Source organism: Elgaria multicarinata, chromosome 11, assembly GCF_023053635.1.
Source record: "Elgaria multicarinata webbii isolate HBS135686 ecotype San Diego chromosome 11, rElgMul1.1.pri, whole genome shotgun sequence".
NCBI classification, from domain to species: domain Eukaryota; kingdom Metazoa; phylum Chordata; class Lepidosauria; order Squamata; family Anguidae; genus Elgaria; species Elgaria multicarinata.
The window spans coordinates 37648056-37672071 of NC_086181.1; the positions used below are offsets into that span (position 1 = coordinate 37648056).

The 24016-nt window shown below is 46.8% G+C and overlaps 1 protein-coding gene across 1 annotated transcript in view; it reads left to right on the top strand.

The window, feature by feature from the left end:
- ADCY4 (adenylate cyclase 4) overlaps nt 1-24016 on the top strand; it is a 54398-nt gene that overhangs the window by 17805 nt on the left and 12577 nt on the right. Inside the window, exons 11-20 of the mRNA XM_063137935.1 lie at nt 1517-1699; nt 3457-3500; nt 6689-6775; nt 8298-8367; nt 9768-9865; nt 13520-13604; nt 15674-15811; nt 19863-19970; nt 20083-20267; nt 22644-22728. Of these exons, the coding sequence (XP_062994005.1) occupies nt 1517-1699; nt 3457-3500; nt 6689-6775; nt 8298-8367; nt 9768-9865; nt 13520-13604; nt 15674-15811; nt 19863-19970; nt 20083-20267; nt 22644-22728 (1083 nt within the window). The remainder of the gene's footprint in view (nt 1-1516; nt 1700-3456; nt 3501-6688; nt 6776-8297; nt 8368-9767; nt 9866-13519; nt 13605-15673; nt 15812-19862; nt 19971-20082; nt 20268-22643; nt 22729-24016) is intronic.

The following is a 24016-nucleotide window of genomic DNA, read 5'->3' on the forward strand; positions in this document are numbered from 1 at the left end:
GATCTTGATGCCTTGGGGATGTTGGAAAGATCTCTTTGGGGGATGGAATATGATAGGTTTCCCTAGGTTTGCCCCCCCCCGACTTCATTTTAGATCCTCTTGCAGTGTCATACTCAGCCACTTCACAGATTTTCTGAGTGTTTTGCACATTTTATTTTGCAGGTTCTCCAATTTCTAAGCAATTTGCCCAAATGATGGCCAAATTTATACAACTGTGGCAGCCATTTGTACAAGTTGCTTAGAAATTTGTGGAATTGCTCAGAAATTCGCACAACTTGCAGGACCTACAAAAATGAGCAAAAGTTCCCAGAGTTAGGAGGGAAAGCTTGCAGCTTGGCTCACAAACACTAATAAAGTTGTACATGCTGCAGAACTCTGTTGATTCAAAAAGAAGAAGAAGAAAGAACTGGATTTCCCAGTGCCAGATTTCTATGCAATTTGCACAAATTATGGCCAGATTTGTTCAAATTCAGCCATAATTGACTCACATTGCTGAGAAATCTGTACGAATTGCAGAACCTGCAAACAGAATGCACAAATTGGAGGGCTGCTGCCATACAATAATGAGTTAGTTTAGGTCGTGTAGACAAATATTGGGCTAGAACATCAGGTCAGGAGGCCAAATCCAGCACTCCAGGATTCCCTACTCCCAACCTCCATTCAAACAGTGTTTTACTGGATGTTGTGACATTTCTACCCCGTCTCAATTTCTAAAAAGTTGGAATGTCCCTCCTATGGCTTAGGGCCAAACAAGGAGTTCTAGTTTGATTGACATGCTTACCTTTATGCAAGTGCATGCATGCCCCATTCAGATTGGGACCATGGTTATTCGGAAGGGGGGATTTAAGCTTTCTCCCCTCTGATCCCAAAATTCTACCCCCATGTGTTAAAAAAGAGAGGGGAAAAGTTACCATTGGAATCGGGGCCACACATGCTTACACAGGGGTAAGTAAGTTGATCACATGATTTAATGAGTCCCTGGTTTGATTTCTGAGATCTCCGGTAAAAGGATCTAGAAAAAATGTGATGGGAAAGAGTTTGGCTTTTGTGTTCCTGGAGAACTGCTGCTACTGAGACAAGACCATCCTTCTCTGACTTAATGCTCTCTGGATATTTTGTACTGCAATTCCCATCTGCCCTGGCCAGCATGACCAATGGTCAGGGCTGATGGGAGTTGTAGTTCAAACCATCTGGATGACTCTCGGTTGGGGAACACCGGAGCAGGAACAGTAGGCAAGACAGATCAATAGTTTGTCTGGGCACAGGCTTCCATGAGATTTCACAAGGCAGCACCCACAATCCTTTGAGTCTATTTCCACAGTCATAAGGTCTAGGAACTTAGTTTTGCAACGAAAGAAGGGAAGTTCCTTTGGATGCTTTATCCTGCCCTCATGAAAATCTGTGCTTCTGATGCATTGCGGAAAGTAGGCAGTTCCTGGCTGTAGGGACATGGCTAGCTTGCTTGGGTTTGCCCCTTATGAGTCTTCCTTGCACTTTTGGTTCCTGCTGCCTTTAGGCTGAAGAAGAAAGCTCCAGTGACACCATCTCACCTGAGCCAGGTGAGGGCTACAAGATGAGGCCGTCGGTACGGATGACTCGCTACCTGGAGTCCTGGGGAGCTGCCAAACCCTTCGCCAACCTCAAACACTTGGACGCTCTTCCAGCAGAGCCGACGGGTTTTGTCCGTAACAACCACTCGGTAGGTCCAGCAGGTGGCGCTCTTCCAATGGCTAACCGATCCGGTATTCTGCTCCCTGCAGCCAGATGCTACTGATGCTGAATGTATGGGGCTGTATCCAAGATTAATCCTACTTGGACTAATCTTAGGCCCATTGCCATGATTGGGATTTAGGGATATGAACATGGGATACAACCTGTCTTCAAGAAATAGCACCTCCCTGCTCCATACAAAATACCTTGAACACCAGTATTGACAAATTCAGGACTGCTTAGTGCAATGGGCAACTTGGTCATCAGCGGCCGAGAAATCTAAAGCAAGTCTGAGCAGTTGAGGCTGGTGGCTTCAATTTCGTTGGGGCTCTGGGTTTCAATCAGAACCAGCCAGAGCTCTAGAGCTATCCAAGGTGGTGAACCTATTTTGGTTGAACCTAAAGGAGCTATCCAAGGTGGTGAACCTACCTTTCATGATGATCCCCTTAGCAACTGTTTTAGAAGGTCATTACTGGGGTGGGGGCAGGCTTTGGCTAAAATGGGTGGAGAGGAGTTGTCCACAGGAGGGGCTTGTGGATTTCATTAAAGTAAAGGTGGGCAACCTGGTGTCCCTTCTACATTTTGGACTTCAACTCCCAGAAGCCCCAGCCAGCATGGCCAACCATCAGGCATTATGGGAGTTGTAATCCAAACCTGGAGGGATTGTTGTTGTCCCAACCAGGGCAAACGAGAGTTCTCATGGCATATTTACTGCTACACCCACACTTCCCCACACTAAATAGCAGCACCTATAGCAGGCAATGGCCGGAAACGTTCTAAGCGAAGACCGAAAAACCAATTATCAGAACGTTGGGAAAGAGGTCCTGAACTTAACTGAAAGTGGACGATGAGATAAAATTAATTGGAACGTACCATTAAATAGCTGGAGCAATAATGTACAAATAATATCACTAAACAAGAGATATTGCTTTTTTAATCATTATGATGCCTCTGTCTGTATAAACAACCTTTTTTAAAAACAACAACTGATTAAACAAAAAATCTGAGCAAAAAATAAGGAATTTGAGATGACAGTCAGAAGATGATTCCCAACTGTAAATCTGACAATACTGCCAAGCTCTCTGCTGTATTATTATTATTATTTCGATACTAGCTTGACCTGCACTAATAATAATAATAATAATAATAATAATAATAATAATAATAATAATAATAATTTATTTCTTACCCGCCTCTCTGATTGGATCGAGGCAGGGAACAACAGCAAGCATAAAATTCATAAAATACTGATTAAAACATGGTACACACTGTTTAAAAACATCCTAAAAGCATCCTAAAAACATACTAAAATATCCTAAAATTCTGGGCGCTAGTACTCATGCCCCCTCCCAACCCCTCCCCCTGCTCCCTCCCAGTCACCCCCATGTTCCCCCACACTCACTCTCAGCTGTTGCCCCTACCCCCACTCACCTCCCCGCCGACCCACAGGACTTACCCCCTAGGGGCAGTGGCTGGGCATTGGGCCAAATAGGCCTGAAATGGTCCCCAGTGTTATATTTCAATGCCAGCTGTATCATCTTTGTTTATATATCCTGTTGCTTAGCAATGCTAAATCCTTCTCATTGGGCCTCCAGTGTGCCACGCATTGCCACGTGCCACACATTTTTCATGTGCCCTTCATTGTCGCCTGCCCTACATCGCCTGCCACAATATATATGGATACAGTTGAGGAATATCAGCAATCCATTTCACACCACAGCAGTCCCCTTTTCTGTCTTCTTGCAGGAGATCTCTCTGGGCTCTTTGAACCAGCAGAAGACCATGGAACGGTAAAGAGAGGGGGGTTACTGCATTTAGAGGGAGAGAAGGAGGGATGGGGAGAAGACTTAATGGGCTGCTGAGGGGAAGACGTGTGGCACACCCATGCAAGGTCTCATCTGTGCTGGGGATCCATTGCTCTGTAACATTGAGTGTTGAGGCATTGAGAGCCACTGTGGTGTAGTGATTAAAGTGTTGGACTGGGAGTCAGGAGATCCAGGTTCTAGTCCCCACTTGGCCATGGAAACCCACTGGGTGACTTTGGGCCAGTCCCAGAAACTCACCCCAATCTACCTCACAGGGTTGTTGTTGTGAGTTTAACATGAAGAGGAGGAGGATTATGTATGCTGCCTTGGGTTTCTTGGAGTAAAAAAGGTGGGATATAAATGTAATAAATAAAAAATGGAAAGGAGGACAGGGCTCATGTATCTTCAACAGTTGCATTGAAAGGGAAATTTCAGCAGGTGTCATTTGTATGCATGCAGCACCTAGTGAAATTCCCTCTTCATCATCACAACACTTAAAGCTGCAGGAGCCCTGCCCTCTTTTGTATATGGTCACTCTAGTATAGTTCCTGCAGCTTTAACTGTTGTGATGAAGAGGGAATTTCACCAAGTGCTACATGCATACAAATGACACCTGCTGAAATTTTCCTTTCAATGCAACTGTTCAAAATATAGGAGCCCGGTCCTCCTTTCCATATGGTCACCCTAATTGAGGTGTTGTCTCTCAGGCCTGCAAGGCAACTCTGACCCACCTGGGGTCTGAAGCTGCCCCTCTAGAGTGCCTCAAATTGCCATGCCTTCTTTCTCTGGCTCCTCTTCCCGTCAATCATTTGGTGGTTTTCCTCACTTCCCAGGCCGAAACGCCTTTTCTGAGACTTCGTTAGTGGCTGCAAGAGCTAAAGCTAAAATATGCTGGTATTTTTTGGTATTTCTGAAATACAGTCCCCCAGGAACTTCTCTGAAATTGAATTTGGCCTTCAGGCTGAAAGAGATTCAGTCCCTCCTGACCTATGCCTACCCCACGTACCCCATCATTCCAGAAGTTCACCAGAACATGGTCTCCAAAATCCATAATGAGTTTTTGAAGGACTAAGGCTGGAAAGTCAGCAGGCGTCTGGATGAAAAGCCTGAGCTGACCAAACCTTTTTTGGGATTGGACTCAAAGGGTTCTGTCATCTCTAGGGCTGGTGCCAACGCTACAGCATTCGGCCCCACAGAAATTCTAAGACTTCCTCCTGTTTCTTTTTGGATTGAAGGAGTTGGATGCTGGTGTTGAGTTGCTTATTCACTTGCACCCCCTGATATATGTTGGGTTTTTTTTGCACTTTAAACCATATAGCAGTTGTTTGATTTTTATCCTATTCCTTGTTTCTTTAGGGTACAATCCTATGCATGTTTAGACAGAAAAAGGTCTTCCTGGCTGGGTTATGCTGGGAGTTGTAGGACTTTTTTTTCCTGTCTAAACATGCATAGTATTGCAGCCTTATCTTATATTCAATTCCTTGTTTCTTTAATTCCCTACATTAAAGAAACAAAGAAAAAAAATCAGGGCCGGCCCTGCCATTAGGCAGAGTGAGGTGGTCACCTCAGGCGGCAGATGCTGGGAGGAGGCAGCAGCAAGGTGTTGGTGGAGAGAGCTGAGTGCCAAGCAGCCTACCCTAAGCAAACATTGCCTTCAGGTGCAGTGGAAGAAGCTGTTCCATTTACAGTGTTGAAGAAACACTGTTGCTCTTTTTAAATGGGACAGGAGGAGGCGCTATCTTGTTGTTTGCTTCAGGCAGTGAAATGTCTTGGGTTGGCCCTGCATAAAATGGAGCAGCCTCTTTTTCTATTGAGGTCTGCATTCCCTCTGTGTGTGTGTGTGGGGGGGCAGTGGTGGGGAAGTAAAAGACAGGCACTAGCAAGGCCAGAGCTAAAACTGGGTAGGTCACCCCCTTTCTCTCTCTCTCCATCCTCATGCCACCCTTTTCCCTTTCTGCCTCTCCATCTTCCTTCCTGCTCAGCTGGCTGCCAGGGAAGAGACAGATCCCTCTTGCGATCTGTCATAGAGTGACCATATGAAAAGGAGGACAGGGCTCCTGTATCTTTAACAGTTGCATAGAAAAGGGAATTTCTGCAGGTGTCATTTGTATGCATGCAGCACCTGGTGAAATTCCCTCATCACAACAGTGAAAGCTGCAGGTGCCCTGCCCTTTTTTAAATCTGGTCACCCTAGTATAGCTCCTGCAGCTTTAACTGTTGTGATGAACAGGGGATTTCACCAGGTTCTCCAATGGAGTTAAACAAATTTCAGGCAATAGTATTACCTAGGAGTACTATTTCTTCAACTAGTAGTACTACCTAGTAATAGGGTGTCCATATGAAAAGGAGGACAGGGCTCCTGTATCTTTAACAGTTGTATTGAAAAGGAAATTTCAGCGGGTGTCCTTTGTATATATGGGGAACCTGGTGAAATTCCCTCTTCATCACAACAGTTAAAGCTGCAGGTGCCCTGCCCTCTTAAATCTGGTCACTCTAGTATAGGTCCTGCAGCTTTAACTGTGGTGATGAAGAGGGGATTTCACCAGGTTCTCCATATATACAAATGACACCTGCTTAAATTTCCTTTTCAATACAACTGTTAAAGATACAGGAGCCCTGTCCTCCTTTTCATAGGGTCACCCTAGATCTGAGCTGCTTCCATGCAGAAAGCTTTTGAAATCAGGCCAGTGATGTCGTGGCACATTTTGAAGTGCAGGAGCTCATCATGACAGTCTCCAGAGTCACACACACACCCCAAGAGCATCCCCGAATTCATACTGTCGCATTGAACCATATCTACACACCTGTTCTAGCAATGTTCACTTCTGTCCGGAGCAACTCTTCTGGAAAACAAATGGGCCTTAATTGCTCATTCAAGACCAAGCCACCCCATAATACTTTGCATTATAACAGGGGACAATATATTGTTGCTGGGGACATTTATTTCCTCCCCCCTCCAGTGAAGGTTGTTTCGGAACTCAGAATGAACAGGGACTTTTGAGTGGGGTGGCAGAAGTTCCCTGCTAATAAAAAAAGTGCTGGTGATGCATCTCCGCAAACTCTGGCTTCACTACACCACTGCTGAAGTCCCCTGCATGTGGCCCCCAGGGCCCCAGGTTGCCCACCCCTGCTCCAATGGTCCTTTCTCCTCCTCTCTCCCCATTGTATTTCAGGTGTCGTGCCCCCAGGAGCCCGGACGAAGACCTGGAAGGCGTGGATGAGAAGTTCTTCCAGCTGATTGAGCAGCTGAACTCGCAGAAGTGCGTTCTTGGGTTGAGGTGGTAGTGAAGGGGGTGGGGTGAGCAGGGCCAGGCAAAGCTGGTAATAGGCCTGGGCCAGATGGGAAATGTAGGCCCCATTTCAAACAGCTCATTAAGTATTTTTTAATCAGTTCTAAATACATATGAACTAGAACGATTTATAAAAAAGGTCATGGCAAGCACTTTTATTCAAGATGTATATAAGACATCACTTCTTCACATTCAGAAATGCTTTACGTGCTTTTCTTTGGGCAAATTCGTCATTGACAACAGAAAAATCAAACTACTTTGCCCAGGGGGACTCGGCATTGGCCCCCTCAAAATCATAGGCCCATGCCATCTGGCCTCACTGGCCACCCCTCTGCCCAGCCCTGGGGGTGAGGAAAGACCTGGGGGTGGAGATGGGAGGGAGAAAGTGGAGGCCCTGGAAAAGATGTGGGGGGGGGCAGAAGAGCAAAATAGGGTGAGCAGATGCAAAGAAAGGAAAATGGTGCAGAAGAGAGAATTTTACTGTGTGCAGCTTGTCATGTCTCTGTACAGGAAGACTGGAAGAAGCTGCATCTGCCAAAATTCTTTCATCTATGGAAGCCCCATGTCTTGATGCAATGGAACTCTCATAGAGAGAGCAAAAGGAATGAGGGAAGATGAGAGAAGAAGAATGAGAGAAGAACAGATATTTCACAGAGCAAAAAAGAGCCTCTCTCTCCTCTGAAACAGGGGTGGGGAACAAAAACCCGTGTGCCTTCCAGATGTTTTTGGACCACAACTACATCATCCCTGACCGTTAGCCATGTGACAACTGGAGTCCCACATTCCCCACCCCTCCTCTGTTACATAAGATCAGAGCCTCTATGGCACTTCCTGTTTTCCAAATCCATTTACCAAACCACCCCTTGCCTTCCACCAGTTTGAAACCCAGCAGGGTGTCTGTTCTTGAGGTTAAAGAAAGGCAAGCAAAGAAGAATGCATGTACCCCCCAAATGGGTAGTCACATTACCAAAAAGAAGATCTCTATGGCTGCCGTGTGTGAAATGCCAGACTGTGCACAGCAAGGTGCCTCATCACCCATGTGCTTGCTGTTGTGCGCATGTGTGCTAGTGACAAGGTGCGTTCCCTTCCCTCTGTAAGATTTGACCCCTAGGCACTCTGGAGAGAGACCTGAACATGGAAGAAAGACAGCTCTAGCAGACCTGCGCTAAATATTTGGACAGGACAGAGCCAAAATGCAAAAACATAAAACAAAAACAGGGATAGTTATTTATCAGGGACAGGTATCTAAAAGGAACTACCACCTTGGCCAGAGATTGTCCTGGGTAAAGAGGGACAATTAATCAGGGAGAGGAAAACATCGGAAGGTGTGGCAACGGCAGGGTCAGAAGGGTGTGCTCTGTTTGGCTATCAGTTGTGCATTGCAAGGGAATCCTGGGCTAGTTGGGCCTACATTTCATGGGGAGGGCGGTGGGTGAAAGGTGGTGGAAATGGCACTGGCTGAAACTTCTGCTTGTTCTCTTTCTCCTTATAGGCAATGGAAGAAGTCGGAAGATTTGAATCGCATCACGTTGTACTTCAAGGAGCAGTCCCTCGAGAAGGAGGTAGCCTGTGAAAGGATGTGGTGGGCTGTTGAGATCCAAGCTGAAGCTAGTTTATGTTGTGTTTCTCAGAACACTCCTGCTTTCGATGGGAGGCAAATGACGAGGCTTGCTAAGTAATCCACAAAGCTTTTATTAAGCAACAAACGTCTCTTCTACCTGAATAGAGTGTAACCTCTTGGAAATGTCCCTGTAGGCAAAACTATGCAAACTAAGCAAGACAATTGTCCGCTCAAGAAGACTAGGAAGCCAAATGCCCGTAACTTCAGAGAGCCTGGTGCGGAGGCAGGTTCTGGCGTAATCAAACTGACTTTCTCACGCCTTCCTTCCGCCCTGTGCGTTTGAGCTTCCGGTGGGCCCTAGCATCAGCTAGCTTGTCAGGACGCTCACCTCCGGAAGAAGGTTCACTTCCCACTGAGTGTGTAGGATTTGGCCTTGAGGAGATAAGCTCTGGAGAGGGCTGACTCCCAGCTGGGGAATCGCCCGTGAGAGCTTCCTCCCCCACTGGTAGAGGCTGGCTGGTGTCTGGCACTGCCTCCTGTAGGTCTAAATCTGATTCTGATTGATTACTTGAAACACCTTCTCCCAAAACAGGGGCAGCAGGGTTAGACATGACCGTTTGCATGGAGGCGAAACCATGAACCTATGAAATTGGGCTTGGTGGCTGGCCGGCCGGCTAATTGCTTGATTTATACCCTGTCTTTCCATTCCAAATGGGAACTTACGAAGTGGCTGGCTGTTGTCATTAAAAAAAAAACATACCCATGAAATAATCTCAGACAAAACCTCTCAAAAGCCGGGTAAAACAAAACCGGCCATGAAACACAGAGACAGAAGTATTTGGCAATAAATAAATAAAATTAAAGTGATGAAAGGGCACGTGATGTAAGGTGAAGGTACCCAATGCCTATTGTCCACACACCATGTAGTGAAACTATGGAATTCACTTCCTCAAGATGTGAAGATGGCCACCAACTTGGATGGCTTTAAAAGGGGATTGGACAAATTCCTGGAGGAGGAGGACATCAATGGCTACTGGTCCTGATGGCTATGGGCTACCTCCAGGTATGGAGGCAGTAGGTCTATGGAAACCAGTTGGTGGGGGACATGGATGGAAGGATGCATTGGCACTCATGTCCGGCTTGTTGACTCATGTCAACCAGGTCGACAGCTGGTTGGCCATTGTGTGAACAGGATGCTGGACTAGATGGACCCTTGGTCTGATCCAGCATGGCTCTCCTTGTGTTCTTACACCAATCAAAATGGTGCAAAATAAGACAGGAGTGTTGCAAACTATGATGAGCCTTCTTTGATTCTTTTTTAAAAGAAAATGTCTAGGCCTTGGCCCTGTGTTGATGGTGTCTCATGGTGTTTCTTCTCCGTTTCTCCTCTGTTCTCCCTAGTACCGTCTGTCAGCGCTCCCATCATTTAACTACTATATGGCCTGCACATTCCTGGTTTTCATCTCCAACTTTCTCATCCAGATCCTTGTGGTCTATAAGTAAGGAGGAACGCACGTTGGTGTTGGTAGCAGGGGGTGGTGGCAAGGTGGTTGTTAATCGAGGTAGAACTGGACCCAAAGTAGGGGAATACTCCCTGTCAAGATTAACAACATGGGGCAAAACTGTTAAATGTAATTTGTAGTGTGTATCTATGACTCCCTTTTTACTTCTACAAATTACAGGTGTGTGGGGATGGGTGAGTTTTACTGGGCATTCAGCACAAGGTAATGTGAGGCTCATCTCTTCCCATTCAAGGACAAGTGGTGCCAGAATGACTCCCACCCCGATGCATGGCTAGAACATTTAGGAAATAAATTCCCACTGATACCAATGGGAAGGTTTTTGTTACATGTACTAGCTTCAGCGTGGGTGGGGCTCAACTTAATTTCTGATTGCCCCAGGGGAACGAGAGAGAAGAGATTAGCTTCTACTCCCTGTGCACTGAGTCTCTGGTAAGGATTGCATCCCCCCTGTTCCCCACCCGCTTGTAACTTATTAAAGAAAAACATGCACCTATTTATCCCATAATACTTGAACCCAGGCTCATTCCATGAAGCTGCTTGGTGGGAGATTCAGGAGAGATAAAAGGAAGGACTCCTTCACACAGCGCATAGTAAAGGCAGTAAGCTTGTGTGCACCAGTTGCTGGGGAACATGGGTGGGAGGGTGCTGTTGCACCTGTGTCCTGCTTGTGGGTTCCTGGCCAATGGCTGGTTGGCCACTGTGTGAACAGAGTGCTGGACTAGATGGACCCTTGGACTGACCCAGCATCAGGGTCTTCTTATATTCTTATCACACAAACAGATAGTTTGGTCCTTAGAAGAGGGCCCAGGACCCTCAGTCTCAGGGCTCAAATCCAGCCCTGCTGAAGTCCCAATCTGGGTCTCCCAGGTTTCCAGAAGGCTGTGTACACCTTCTTCTGGCCCAAATCTCTTTCTCCCAACCACCAATCATTTGGTGCTTTTCCAGGTTTTGTTCCGTTTTCACCCTGTTCCAAAATATTGAAATGCCTCTCCTAAGACAAAGGCCCTTTCTACACCTCCCGGCCTTCTGGGAGGGATGGGGGAGGATCTCATGATATTCTGCTCACAAGATCCTCCCCCTGGATCCATACATGTGTGTGACATCCTGGGAGGAAGGAGGGATGTCACACCCGGCATTATTTATTTATTTATTTTTAAATAGGGGAGATGAGCACAATTGTGCTCCAAACAAAAATGTAAGTTAAAAAACAAAAGCCAATCCTGCTCCCCCACACCCTGCTGATAGAGCACCCGAAGAGCTCCATGTCCATTCCCTGCCTCGTCACATTTACTCGTGAGGAGGTGGGACGAAGCAGGGCCAGGCGCTCACACATCTCCCACAGTTCCGGGATAGTCCTAGGACTGCAGAAAAGCCGTGAAATCCCCATTAGGCCTCATCTAGAGTATTGCGTCCAGTTCTGGGCTCCACAATTCAAGAAGGACGCAGACAAGCTGGAGTGTGTTCAGAAGAGGGCAACCAGGATGATCAGAGGTCTAGAAACAAAGCCCTATGAAGAGAGACTGAAAGAACTGGGCATGTTTAGCCTGGAGAAGAGAAGATTGAGGGGAGACATGATAGCACTCTTCAAATACTTAAAAGGTTGTCACACAGAGGAGGGCCAGGATCTCTTCTCGATCCTCCCAGAGTGCAGGACACGGAATAACGGGCTCAAGTTACAGGAAGCCAGATTCCGACTGGACATCAGGAAAAATTTCCTAACTGTTAGAGCAGTGCGACGGTGGAATCAGTTACCTAGGGAGGTTGTGGGCTCTCCCACACTAGAGGCCTTCAAGAGGCAGCTGGACAAGCATCTGTCGGGGATGCTTTAGGGTGGATTCCTGCATTGAGCAGGGGGTTGGACTCGATGGCCTTGTAGGCCACTTCCAGCTCTGCTATTCTATGATTCTATGATTCTATGATTTCCGTCCCATCCCCTTTGCCTTCGCCCCCAACCACCACTGTAATGTGGCCCCCCAAGCTGAAAGACGTCCAACACCTCTGTTGGGGGGAATCCGCACGTCGTACCGAGATCGCTTCTAAGCGACCCCGGTGCGGCGTGAAAGCGATCGTGTAACTTGCCTTTGGAAGAGCCGACGAAGGGGCGTCCTTCCCGCCGCCGCCACCCACAGACCTCCTCGCCGCCCAGCGAGGAGAGCTCGGCTGAAGAAGGAGCTCTCCGTCCCAGCCGGCGAGGAGGTCTGTGGGTGGCGGCGGCGGCGGTGGTGGCAAAGACGTCTCTTCGTCGGCTCTTCCAAAGGCAAGTTACACGATCGCTTTCACGCCGCACTGGGGTCGCTTAGAAGCGATCTCGGTACGACGTGCGGATTCCCCCTTGGTGTTTGCAGAAGCAGTCACGGGACCAAGCTTGAGTCCCGTCTGGTGAAACCGATATGAGATGAGGTTGGGCAAGAGATCTATTTGAGCACTGAGGCAGGAAGTGGCCACTGCTGATGCTGCTCCTGCCCCAGAGGCTCCCTTTGCTTCCAAGATCACAAGGCTAGGACACATGGCCATCAAGATGAGATGGATGGAATGGAGGAGGTGAGGCACCAAATTGACACGTTTTTGCAATATGTAAATTTTAATGCTGCAACGGGAGGCTCTACTGGCATGGACACATTTCCTAGTTCTTAGCCCTTGACTACCAACATGTTGGGGGTGTTGCAAAAACAGCGGGTGAAATGGTCAAATGATTCATGGACTCGGTTGGCCTTGCTGCTCTTCTTTGCTTCAAGAAATGGTTTCTTGTTTCAAGGAATGGCCCCTTCCTCATTTCAAGGAACGGTTCCTTATTTATGAACCTCATTTATTCGTGAGATGCACCATGACAGGAAAAAAGCAACTCAAATGTAATCAATCACAAGGACAGTATCAGGGCCTGGTCATCAGGGTCAGCATTGTTGGGCGATTGCTGAGCTCAACACCCCCAACATGTTGGTAGTCAAGGGCTAAGAACTAGGAAATGTGTCCATGCCAGTAGAGCCTCCCTTTGCAGAATTAAAACTTACATATTGCAAAAACATGTCAATTTGGTGCCTCACCTCCTCCTTTCCATCCATCTCATCTCGATGGCCATGTGTTCTAGCTTCAGTGTGGGTGGGGCACAACTTAATTTTTGATTGTCCCAAGGGAATGAGAGAGAAGAGATTAGCCTCCACTCCTTATGCACTGACTCTCTGGTAAGGACTGTTCCCCACCCACTTGTAACTTATTAAAGAAAAAAAAATGCACCTATGTATCCCATAATATTAGAACCCGGGATCATCCCATGAAGCTGATTGGTGGGAGATTCAGGACACATAAAAGGAAGGACTTCTTCATTCAACACATAGTTAAACTATGGAATTCACTAACACAAGATATAGTGATGACCACCAATCTGGATGGCTTTAAAGTGGGGTTGGATACATTCCTGGAGGAGAAGGCATACTGTCTCCAGTATTCGAGGCAGTAAGCCTATGCACACCAGTTGCTGGGGAACATGGGTGGGAGGGTGCCGTGGCACTCATGTCCTGCTTGTAGGTTTTTGGTCGACAGCTGGTTGTCCACTGTGTGAACAGGATACTGGACTAGATGGACTCTTGGTCTGATCCAGCACGGCTCTTCTTCTGTTTTTATGTTCTTATCTAGGACAGAAGCCTTGGGGATATCCTATGGAATTTCCTTCTTCCTCTTCCTCCTCCTCCTTCTTACCTGCTTTGCTGGTCGCCTGGCAGTAAGTTGTCTTGCCTTTGTTGTATTTCTGGTTGTTTCTGTTGAGGAACTTGTGGGGCTGAAACTTCTCTTCTCTCGCACTGTGAGGGTGGCTGGCTATGCAGTAGAGGTTGGTGACTCCAGTTTCAATGGGGCCATGAATCCACTTTGGGTTTCGGTCAGAACCAGCCAGAATTCAAAATGAGCTAGCCAAGGTGCTGAATCTACTTTAGGGGAGGGTTCAGCACCTTGGATAGCTGCTATACAGTTCTGGCTGGTTATGACTGAAAGCCAGAATGGATTCACGGCCCCAATGAAATAGGAGCTGTCAGCCAGCAGTGTGGCTATGATAAAACTCTGTGGTCTGGAAGCTGTTGCTGGCAGGGCCATGGCACTTGCAAGAAGACACCTCCCTCCACTCTTGTGGCCAGAAGATGTTGCAACGCTCTATTTATTTGGTTGAAGGTGGCAGCCAGAGAGATCACGCTAAGCAAAGGCTCTGTTGAGAGGAGGGGAAATGGCTTGACCTCAGGGGAGCTCTTTGATGAGAAGCAGTATGATAGGACAATCTGAGATAGGTACTGGACAAATTCCAGCAGACACTGGTAAATGTTGGCAATATTTATAAATGTTAAGAGATTTACCATTTTGATGAACATTATCCACAAAACTGGAAGCACTCTAATACCCCTGTCATGTCTAATAACCCTTTAATGATTGTAACAGTTTGCTTTCTGGCTTTCCTGGTCACTGAAGACCTGCATCTTGTTCTTTAAGACAGCTGGTGATCTGTGTCTTTCTCTGTCTTGTAGCTGCAGGCTTCCCAATCTATGTACTGGCTCCTCATGGCCATTCTGCCCAAAGGTCATTCTCTCCAAATTCAGTTCTTTCACTGCCCGCAGTCCTCTCCAAATCCAACTCTTTCCCTGTCTCACTGACCAACACAACACCCTCTTCACAGGTCCAAGCTTAACTCCTCCCCCTTTTCTAACTGCCTTTTAATGGTCCCACCTGTTCATCCCCCTCTTTCTCAACATTCCATTACTGGAGTACTATTGGAGTACTTGCCACAGTAGTCCCTGCCAAGAGGACACCAGCATAGAGGATGTGGCTTCATGGGTGGAAAGCATTGTTCTCCGCCCATCATGCTTGCTGTACTGCTTTATATGACGCAGGCAGTGTGGAGTGTGGGTTAGAGTGCTGTGCTTGGACCAGGTGGAAATTGGGCTTCCATGGCCATCAAATGCTTCGAGCCAGTCTCCATCTGACACTCTGACCTACTTCACAGGGTTGTTGTGAGGTTACAAGGAGTAGGAGGAAAGGACAACGTTTACCCAGACATCTTTGGAAGGGAGGGGAAAAATAAAAATGTAATAACATGAATAGCATTTATTTATTTGACATTACTTATTACATTTTTTTATACCGCCCAATAGCCAAAGCTCTCAAAAAGTATTAAAATGGCATGCCCCCCCTTTGGGTCTTGCTGTCATTGTATCTAGTGGAGTCTTGAGATGCAACTGGAATCTATTATAATAAAAGAGGATGTGGACATACCTGTCCGTCCATTAGTGCCATAGCATGAAGCCCAGGAAATCCACACACTTGCAAGTTTTCATGCATACTAAGAGGACCCTTGGGGTCTGCCCCTCAGGGTGATGTTACTTTTAGTTGAAGCCTGCAGGATCTTCACCAGCCTTCCCTAACCAGCACATGGCTTTGCAGTCCATAGAGTTTGAAGCCAGGAGAGTTTTGTAGAACAAGAGACAGAGCTATAAATCTGCTCTCTCCCTGCTGCTGCTTTCAGAGAGATTTTTGGGATGTACCGTGGCAGAGGTCGCACCAGCAGATGTGGCTTCACTCAGACAGGGTGGGCACAGTGCATCCAACTGTGACAGCTGCATTGGTTTTCTTGAAGGCTTTGATGTATCAAGCTAAGGCCTCTTCCAACATGATCAAATACATGTCCATTCGTTAGTTCTTAATCAGTTACCATTGGTGAAGGTGGCAATAGGACTGAAACGCCAAAAACCAACAATCTAGCTGAACTGTTTCCCCTTTTTTTCTTTTCTGTGCCCCCTTTGGTGTCAGAAGTGTTTCCTGAAAGGGCCGAAGGCCTTCTACTGGGTCCCGTCCATCTCGGCCAGTGTCTGCACCCAGCCATGGCTACGAGTCTCGCTGGGGATTGTCACCATCCTTATAGTCCTCACCATGGCTGTGCTCAACTTGGTAAGCTGTCTCCAGAGGGAGGGGAGAGGGAGGGAACAGAAGCATCAATGGAGGCTGGTGGCTGAATCCACTCTGGGTTTCAGTCAGAACTCTAAAGGAGCTATCCAAAGTGCTGAAGCCTTTGGGCATAGTTAAACTATGGAATTCACTACCACAGGATGTAGTGATGGCCACCAATTTTGGTGGCTTTAAAAGGGGTGGATGTGGATAAATTCCTGGAGGAGAAGACTATCCATGGTTATTAGTCCTGATGGCTAAGTGCTGCCTCCAGCATGAGAGGCAGTATTTATTTATTTATTTATTTAAGGATTTTTATGCCGCCATTCAGCCAAAGAAGGCTCTCACGGCGGCTTACAAAAGTATTTCTTGACAGTAAGCCTGTATATTCCAATTGCTGGGGAACATGGGCTGCAGGGTGCTTTTGTACCGTGTCCTGCTTGTGAGTCCCTGGTTGACAGCTGGTTGGCCACTGTGTGAGCAGAGTGCTGGACTAGATAGACCCTTGGTCTGATCCAGCAGGGCTCTTCATATGTTGTTATTCCAGAATTTAAGAAAGCCATAAAGACTGATCTCTTCTGGCAGGCCTATCCAGTTGAATTTTAAGATGCCTTTTTTAATGGTATGCTGCTTTTAATGATGTGCTGGTTTTAAATGTTTGAATTAGTTGTATGTATTTTATGGTGTTTTTATTTGTGTTGTACCCCAGCCCCTCCTCGATCCAGAGGGAGAGGCGGGTAACAAATAAATATATTATTATTATTCACCACCCCACTGAAATAAGAGCCAGCAACCTCCACTGAGAAGTGTTGCTAGGCATGAAAAAGATGTGTGCAAATTAGTATACTAACCTGCATAAAATGTACATATGCTATTTTATATCAATATATGCATATTTATTTATATGAATTACCAAGGCCAGATCCGCACAAAGCAAAATATAACACTTTGAAAGCGTTTTGAAAATGGCATGCAGAATTTGTCAATGGGCCCCAACCGTTGTCAGTGCACTTCAATGCCATTATAAAACAGTAGCGAAGATCCTGCCCAGGAAATATTTACATTACATAGAAGGCCAAGGGAGCCCATTTCTTTCCTATCCAAATCACCAACCTAAATAACATTCTTTAAATTAGTTTGCACTCCCTCAATCATCTAAAACCAGCCAATTATCTTCAGTTACAATTAGTTTGTAATTGGCTTTGAGCCATTATGGTAAAGGCCCCTTCCAACTGTACTATTCTATGATTCTATGAAAAAAGTGCCCCCCCCCCAAAAAGGTAAGTTGTTTCATGAGTCCTTTTTAACTCCCTGCTTCCTGCCGTGCAATTAAACTTTGGCACCAAGGGACACTCAAGGCCCTGGTAAATTGATTCAGGATTGGGACGTCATAGACCCAAGCGTAGCAACACCCCTGGGCGAGAGAAGGAGACAGTGTTATTGTGGTGGTGGAAGTAGAGGAGAAGGTGACAGTGTCTTGGTTTATTGTTTGTTTGTGTTTTTTGGAGGGGTGGAAAATGTCCCCCAGGATAACTCAGTTCTCTCTAGAACCAGATTGTAGCCTGGCAGAATGAATAATAATTTGGAGGCCGTTTTTTTATTTATTTTTATTTATTTATTACATTTCTCTACCACCCCCATAGCCAAAGCTGTCTGGGTGGTTTACAAAGATTAAGAACAGTGAACATTAAAAACAAATATACAAAATTTAAAACCATAAAAAGCATAAAAACTGACAATATCCATTTAAAACCATTATTCTGGGGCCAGTTAGGAAAAACTCAGGATATGTTGTTAAATGCCTGGGAGAAGAGAAAAGTCTTGACCTGGCGCCAAAAAGATAACAAAGTTGGTGCAAGGCAAACCTCGTTTGGGAGATCATTCCATAAGCGGGGGGCCACCACTGAAAAGGCCCTCTCCCTTGTTGGCATCCTCCGAGGTTTTTGGAGTGCTGGGTAAAAATAATTTTAGTTAAAGCTGTCACTCATTTGAAACAATCTTAGTGCTCCAGCCAGTGTGGGAGACGTAGGACTTCTTTTTTTCTGTCTAAACATGCATAGGATTTCACCTTTAGTTGATTAATCAAAATATTGTATAAGTTTTAGCTGACTAATCCATTGAGTAATTTTGCATGTGGGTAACAAGATCTGTTCTGAAGAAAGAGTGATGCTTCCTTTGCTTTTAAATCACATGCAGATGTGCATAACAATCATCTATTTCAATGAAAGAGTGGGGGAAGAAGGCAGAGAAAAGGGGAAATGACTCTTTTAAGTGGTTTTGCCCTCCACCATTGCATGTGTTGGCTTTTGTTGTAGTTTTTTAAAAAGAGAAGTAGTTGTTTTAAAAATAATGGATTGGTGGCAGACTTAGTCATACTTGGAGTAGACTCATTTAAATTAGCAAGGCTTAAGTTAGTCATGACACATTTCAATCCCATTGATTTAAATGGGTCCACACTCGGTGTGACTAGTTCTGGATCCATCCTTCGTAGACGGGAAGGTAAGATGGATGAATGGATGGTGGGTTGAGGGAAAGAGAGGAAGCGCGATAGATAAATATAAAGATAGACAAGCAGACCAATAGACAGAAAGCCATTAATTTGGAATACGCTTTTAACTGGTTATTATTAGCCAGTACATCTAGATGGAACTTCCATATTCAGAGGCAACGTATCTGATCCCCTGAACAGCAAAAATGAGAAATGGAGCAAAACAGAAATTGACAGCTTCATCTATCCCGATCTTCAAGGCCAGATCAAAGTAGGCCATACTTTATATGTAGTATAGTTTGATCCAAGCTGGGGCCCTTCTACACGCCGTACTGAAGGTGCATGCATGCGCCCCAAGTACGACCCCAAAATGATAGTGTGCACTACAGCCAGAAGAGACGGAGGAGGCGGCGGCTGGGGAATCCGGGCGCGTCCTTGCCGCCGCCTCCCCGCCGGCCTCCTGCTGCCTGGGTAAGAGCGACCCGGGTCGGAGAGCTCGGCTTCCGCCTCCGCTGGGGAATCTGGGTGCGTCCTTGCCGCTGCCGCCTCCCCGCCGGCCTCCTGCTGCCGGGGTAAGAGCGACCCGGGTCGCTCTTACCCAGGCAGCAGGAGGCTGGCGGGGAGGCGGCAGCGGCGGCAAGGACGCGCCCGGATTCCCCAGCCACCTCCTCCTCTGTCTCTTCTTGCTGTAGTGCACACTATCATTTTGGGGTCGTACTTGGGGCGCATGCATGCGCCTTCAGTACGGCATGTGGAAGGGCCCCTGATCATCCCTTCCTAGGGTTCTTGGATTGAATAGCAATTGTTGGCTCTTGTTCGTTTGGCCCATGTATGCTTCCAGTGTCATCTTTCCTGTTGCTTTTCCAGTTCCAGGGCAAGAAGCCTTTGGATATGAGTGTTCTGTCTGGTAGCAGTATATGGGTGGCGGACAGTGGGGGAGTTTTTTGTGGCTTCCCCCTTGTGTTGATATTATTCGTGGAAGACAGGGGATGTAGCACTGAGGCCATGGCTAGACCAAGCCTATATCCTGGGATTGTCCCGGGATCATCCCTGTGCATCCAAATGACATACAGGGGATCCCGGGATGACCCCTCCATTTGCCTGGGATAATCCTTAGGTCTAGCTAAGGCCTTAGTTCCCTGGCTGAGGGATGAAGCTGAGCTAATCCATTATATCCCTTCTAAGAGTGTCATCAGATGGGGGGGAGGAATCACATTTTCTTACCATCGCTTTCGCCGCCCTCACTTCTGTCCCACAATACTTCCTCTTTCTTTACACGGAGAAGAAAGAGGAGGCAAACAATCACCACGTGGCCCATTCAGCGGGCGTTTTTGTCCCGCTACTTCTCCCGCACACAGCAGGAAATAGCGACACGTTTCGCTACAGCTGAACAGAGTTGGATTTTCCGGGTCTTTTTTTTTCCTACGGGAAAACCCGCAAAGGGGGGCTGGAGACGCACGGCAGGTGGACGGCTTTGTCAAAAGGATCCACGAAAAACTGTGAGTGCATGTGATAAAACGCTCATCTGATGGTGCTCTAATAATCTCTCTGATTGCTGCTTATCAGTTCTTTATGCCAGAGACTTTGTGCTTTTCGAAACCTCCAAATTCCGCAGTGGCAGGCACGAACATCACGCGGGAGTTCATTCGCTTCAACTCCCTCTTCAGCGTGCCTGTAAGTACCTCCCCCTCTGGGGAATTACCATTTGTATTTCTACGACAGACTATGAGTTTCTTCTAACAGACTTTCCTCTTCTTCCTTCTGTCCTGCTCCCATCACCCTCCAGTATTACATCTACTGCTGCATTTTGGGGTTCCTTTCATGCTCTCTCTTCCTGCACATGAACTTTGAGCTCAAGCTCACCATGTTGTTGCTCTGCCTCGTCATCTACAACGTGCTGTTCCTTCACACCCACTCGTGGCTCTCCGACTGCTACGTCTCCTGCCTCTACCCTAACCAGACAGCTCTCAGGTAACTGGTCCTCATGGAATCCACAGCCCCGTTTGCTTTTGTAAAGGCAAAAACCAAGGGGAGACTACTGATGATCTCCCGTCTTAGTGATTGACAACATTTAGTTGTGCTGATGGCCTCAAGCTTAGATGGATTTAAAAGGGGTTTAGACAAATTCATGGAGGAGGTTAGGTAAACCATGGTTATTATTAGCTCTGATGGAAGAACCATGGTTTGAGGAAGTATGCCGCTGCATGCCAGTTGTTGAACAGCAGCAGCAGCAGGAGCAGGAAAAGACTACTGCCATCATGCACTCCTTAAGGGCTTTCCCAAGACACCTGTTTTCCCTTCCTGGACAGAGGCAGTACAGCCACAGTTACCCATATCCATAGTTAATTCTAGGTTGGATTTCTGCAATGTGTTTTACATGGGGCTGCAGGTAGTCCAGAAGACTGTGAGTAGACTCCTAGCAGGGACTGGTCTAAGAGATGCTATCTTCCTTGTATTGAAAAAACTCAACTGTCTCCCAGCAAGTTCCTGACTTAGTCTTTAAAGTCCTAGACGACTCTTAGCCTTGATGACTATTTGGGACCTCCAGGCTCAGAGGCTGGGAGGATGCACTGCCCTTCTCCTCCTCTTTCCCCCCACCCAGCTCCTGCACTCATTACCTTGCTCTGAAGGATGCTTCCTCAGAGCGAGACACTGGCAAGGAGATGGCCCTGGGGGTCAGCTGTGCTGCACCAACACAGGCGATCACCAGGGCAACCTCAGAATGCCTCATGCTGAGGCAGGGTAGCTCAGAGTGAGGCATTTGAGCTGTCTGGCTTTTGGAGCACCAGGTAGGCTTATGCCTCGCTCTGAGGAACCCTCAGAGTGAGGCCTGTTCCTATGGAGTCTCACCAGCCACTCACTTGCTATAGCATTTGCTGCAGCCAGAGAGAGTTCAGTGGGGCTCTCTGGAGAGGTCCTCGGAGTGAGGTATAGGGCAGCAGTAGCTGGGCATGCAGACTTTCCAGCAATGGAGGGAATGCATGATGTGCCACCCTTCTGGATTCACCACTTGAGGAGCGGGGTTCATCCCACCCCATGGGAGGGCCGGCCCTGTTCAGTGGCGGTGTGACTCTCAGTAACAATTGCTGGGGAGCAATAAAAGGAAAGGGTATTGCTTTCCCGTCCAGTTTGTGAGCTTCCCAGAAGCATCTGGGCTGGCCACTGTTGGAAACAGGACGCTGGAATTGATGAACTTTCGTCCTGATCCAGGAAGGGCTGTCTTCTGAACCTACCCACTCACTGCGCTCTACATTTAAGGTCCTCCTCCAAGTGCCTACTCCGAGGGAAGCTCGGAGGATGGCAACAAGGGAGAGGGCCTTTTTGGTGATGGCTCCCCGACTGTGGAATGATCTCCCTGATGAGGCTCGCCTGGCACCAACACTGTTATCTTTTCGGCGCCAGGTTAAGACCTTTGTCTTCTCCCAGGCATTTTAACAGCATTTAACAACATATGCTGAGTTTGTTTGTTTTTAACGGACCTCAGAATAGCTGTTTATATAAGGATACTGTTGTTTTTTTTGCTTTTTATGTTTTTAAACTTTGTATATTTCTTTTTAACGTTTACTGTTTTTAACTTTTGTAAACCTCCCAGAGAGCTTCAGCTATGGGGTGGTATATAAATGCAATCAATCAATCAATCAATCAATCAATCAATCAATCAATTCTGTTCTTATGAGGACCCTAACGTTTCAACATAGGAAGATTAAAACAATGTAAACAGCTAAAAAAAATTTAAGTAAGCAACGTTTATTCCTAATAAACCTGTTCTAAAGCAGCTGAAATAGATGTCTCATAACAGGCCATTAAATGCCTAGGAGTAGAGGGTGGATTTTACCTGGGACCTATCCAGTCAGGAACCAACTGTCCCTATGGTTGCATCCCCATATTCACTGGTGTAGGTGGGAACTCCCCTCCAACCTTCAAACTTTCTGCAGTGGTGGCCAGAGGGTCCGACTAGAAAGCCACCACATCAGCCAGTGTTACCCTCAAACCAGTTGTGTGAACATTGCCAGAGCAAGGGCCTGTTCTTTTCCATTCCTAGGATACCTTTGTCCTTCACAGAGAGGGGATCTGCTTCCTGTGTAGAAAGCAGAGAATTCTGGGGTTTCCCTGAATATCTTTCCCTGAATATGGAAAACATGGGAATACAATCCTATGCATGTGTATGTAATCAGACCAGAAGTAGGATGCAGCAGTACCTAAGACCGGTTGCCTTTGTCCCTGTAATGTCACCCGAGAAGAGCGCTTCTTATTGTACTTCCCTATGGTTCAAGGGAGAGATCTTGAGGATTATGGGAAATGGGATAAGAGTGACACTCTCTTCTCTCTTTAATCTCCCACTTGCAGGCCGGGGGTGTTGAAGGAGCCCAAGATGATTGGGGCATTCTCATTCTTCGTCTTCTTCTTCACACTCTTGGCTCTGGCCAGGCAGGTAAATCAGTTGGATTTGGGTGGGCAGTAGTTGAGAGACCTCTGAAGAGTGTGTGTGTGTGTGTGTGTGTGTGTGTGTGTGTGCGTATATATGCTCTATTAACCACCTAGCGGCTGCGTAGTGATGCTGCATATTTTATACGACGTAGCCCCCAACTTGCAGCCACATCAGGCTTTGACACCCGAAACTGCACTTTTTCATGGTGCCATTTTACCGCGACTTTTCCGATTCCCCTGATGCCACCATGTTGTTTCTTTCATCTGTCTGTGGTGGCTTCCGTTCAGGAGCGTTCCTAGGGGTGGATCCCAGGGCAGGGTAAGCCCGGGAACACAGGTCAGGGGGCAAAGGGTGGGCTTGACAAACGGGATGGCCACCAATGTTGCAGTTTTTCCTGGCCAGATAGACTGCGCTCCCTGCTGCCGTCGAGCTTTCTTGATTCCAAAAACCTCGCAGCCGTGATGCTGTGGGTTTGGCGAGAATGAGCGCAGAAAGCTGCATCATATTGACAAGCCACTACTCAGGGCCTTCTTGCTGGTGGCTCCTAGGCTCTGGAACTCCCTGCCAAGGAAGGCTAGGTTTTGGGCCCTTCTCTGTTGTCTTTTCACCAGCAGGCAAAGACCTTTTTATTCAGACAGGCGTTCGGCATTCGAGCTGATCTGCGGCTGGCAGGGTTTTCAGTTGGTTGGGTGCTCTTTATTTATTTTATGGTTGTTGTCCTTGTGCTTTTAATTGTGATTTTGTTTTTTATGCTATGTTCTAATGAAGGCTTTGTTTTTTAATCTGGATTTTATTTAGGGTGACCATATGAAAAGGAGGACAGGGCTCCTGTATCTTTAACAGTTGCATAGAAAAAGAAATTTCAGCAGATGTCATTTGTATATATGGGGAACCTGGTGAAATTTCCTCTTCATCACAGCAGTGAAAGCTGCAGGTGCCCTGCCCTCTTTTAAATCTGGTCATTCTAGTATAGCTCCTGCACCTTTGACTGTTGTGATGAAGACGGAATTTCATCAGGTTCTCCATATATACAAATGACACCTGCTGAAATTCCCTTTTCAATGCAACTGTTAAAGATTTTATGGTCACCCTATTTTATTGTTAGCTGCCTTGAGGGCCATTTTGGGGGCAGAAATGAAGGGATATATATACTCAACAAATAAATAAAACCCACCTCACAGGGTTGTTGTTGTGGGAATAAAGTGGAGAGGAGGAGGATTATGTACACTGCCTTGGGTGGTTCCTTGCAGGAAAAAAGATGGGATATAAATGCAATCATAAAATATAAATA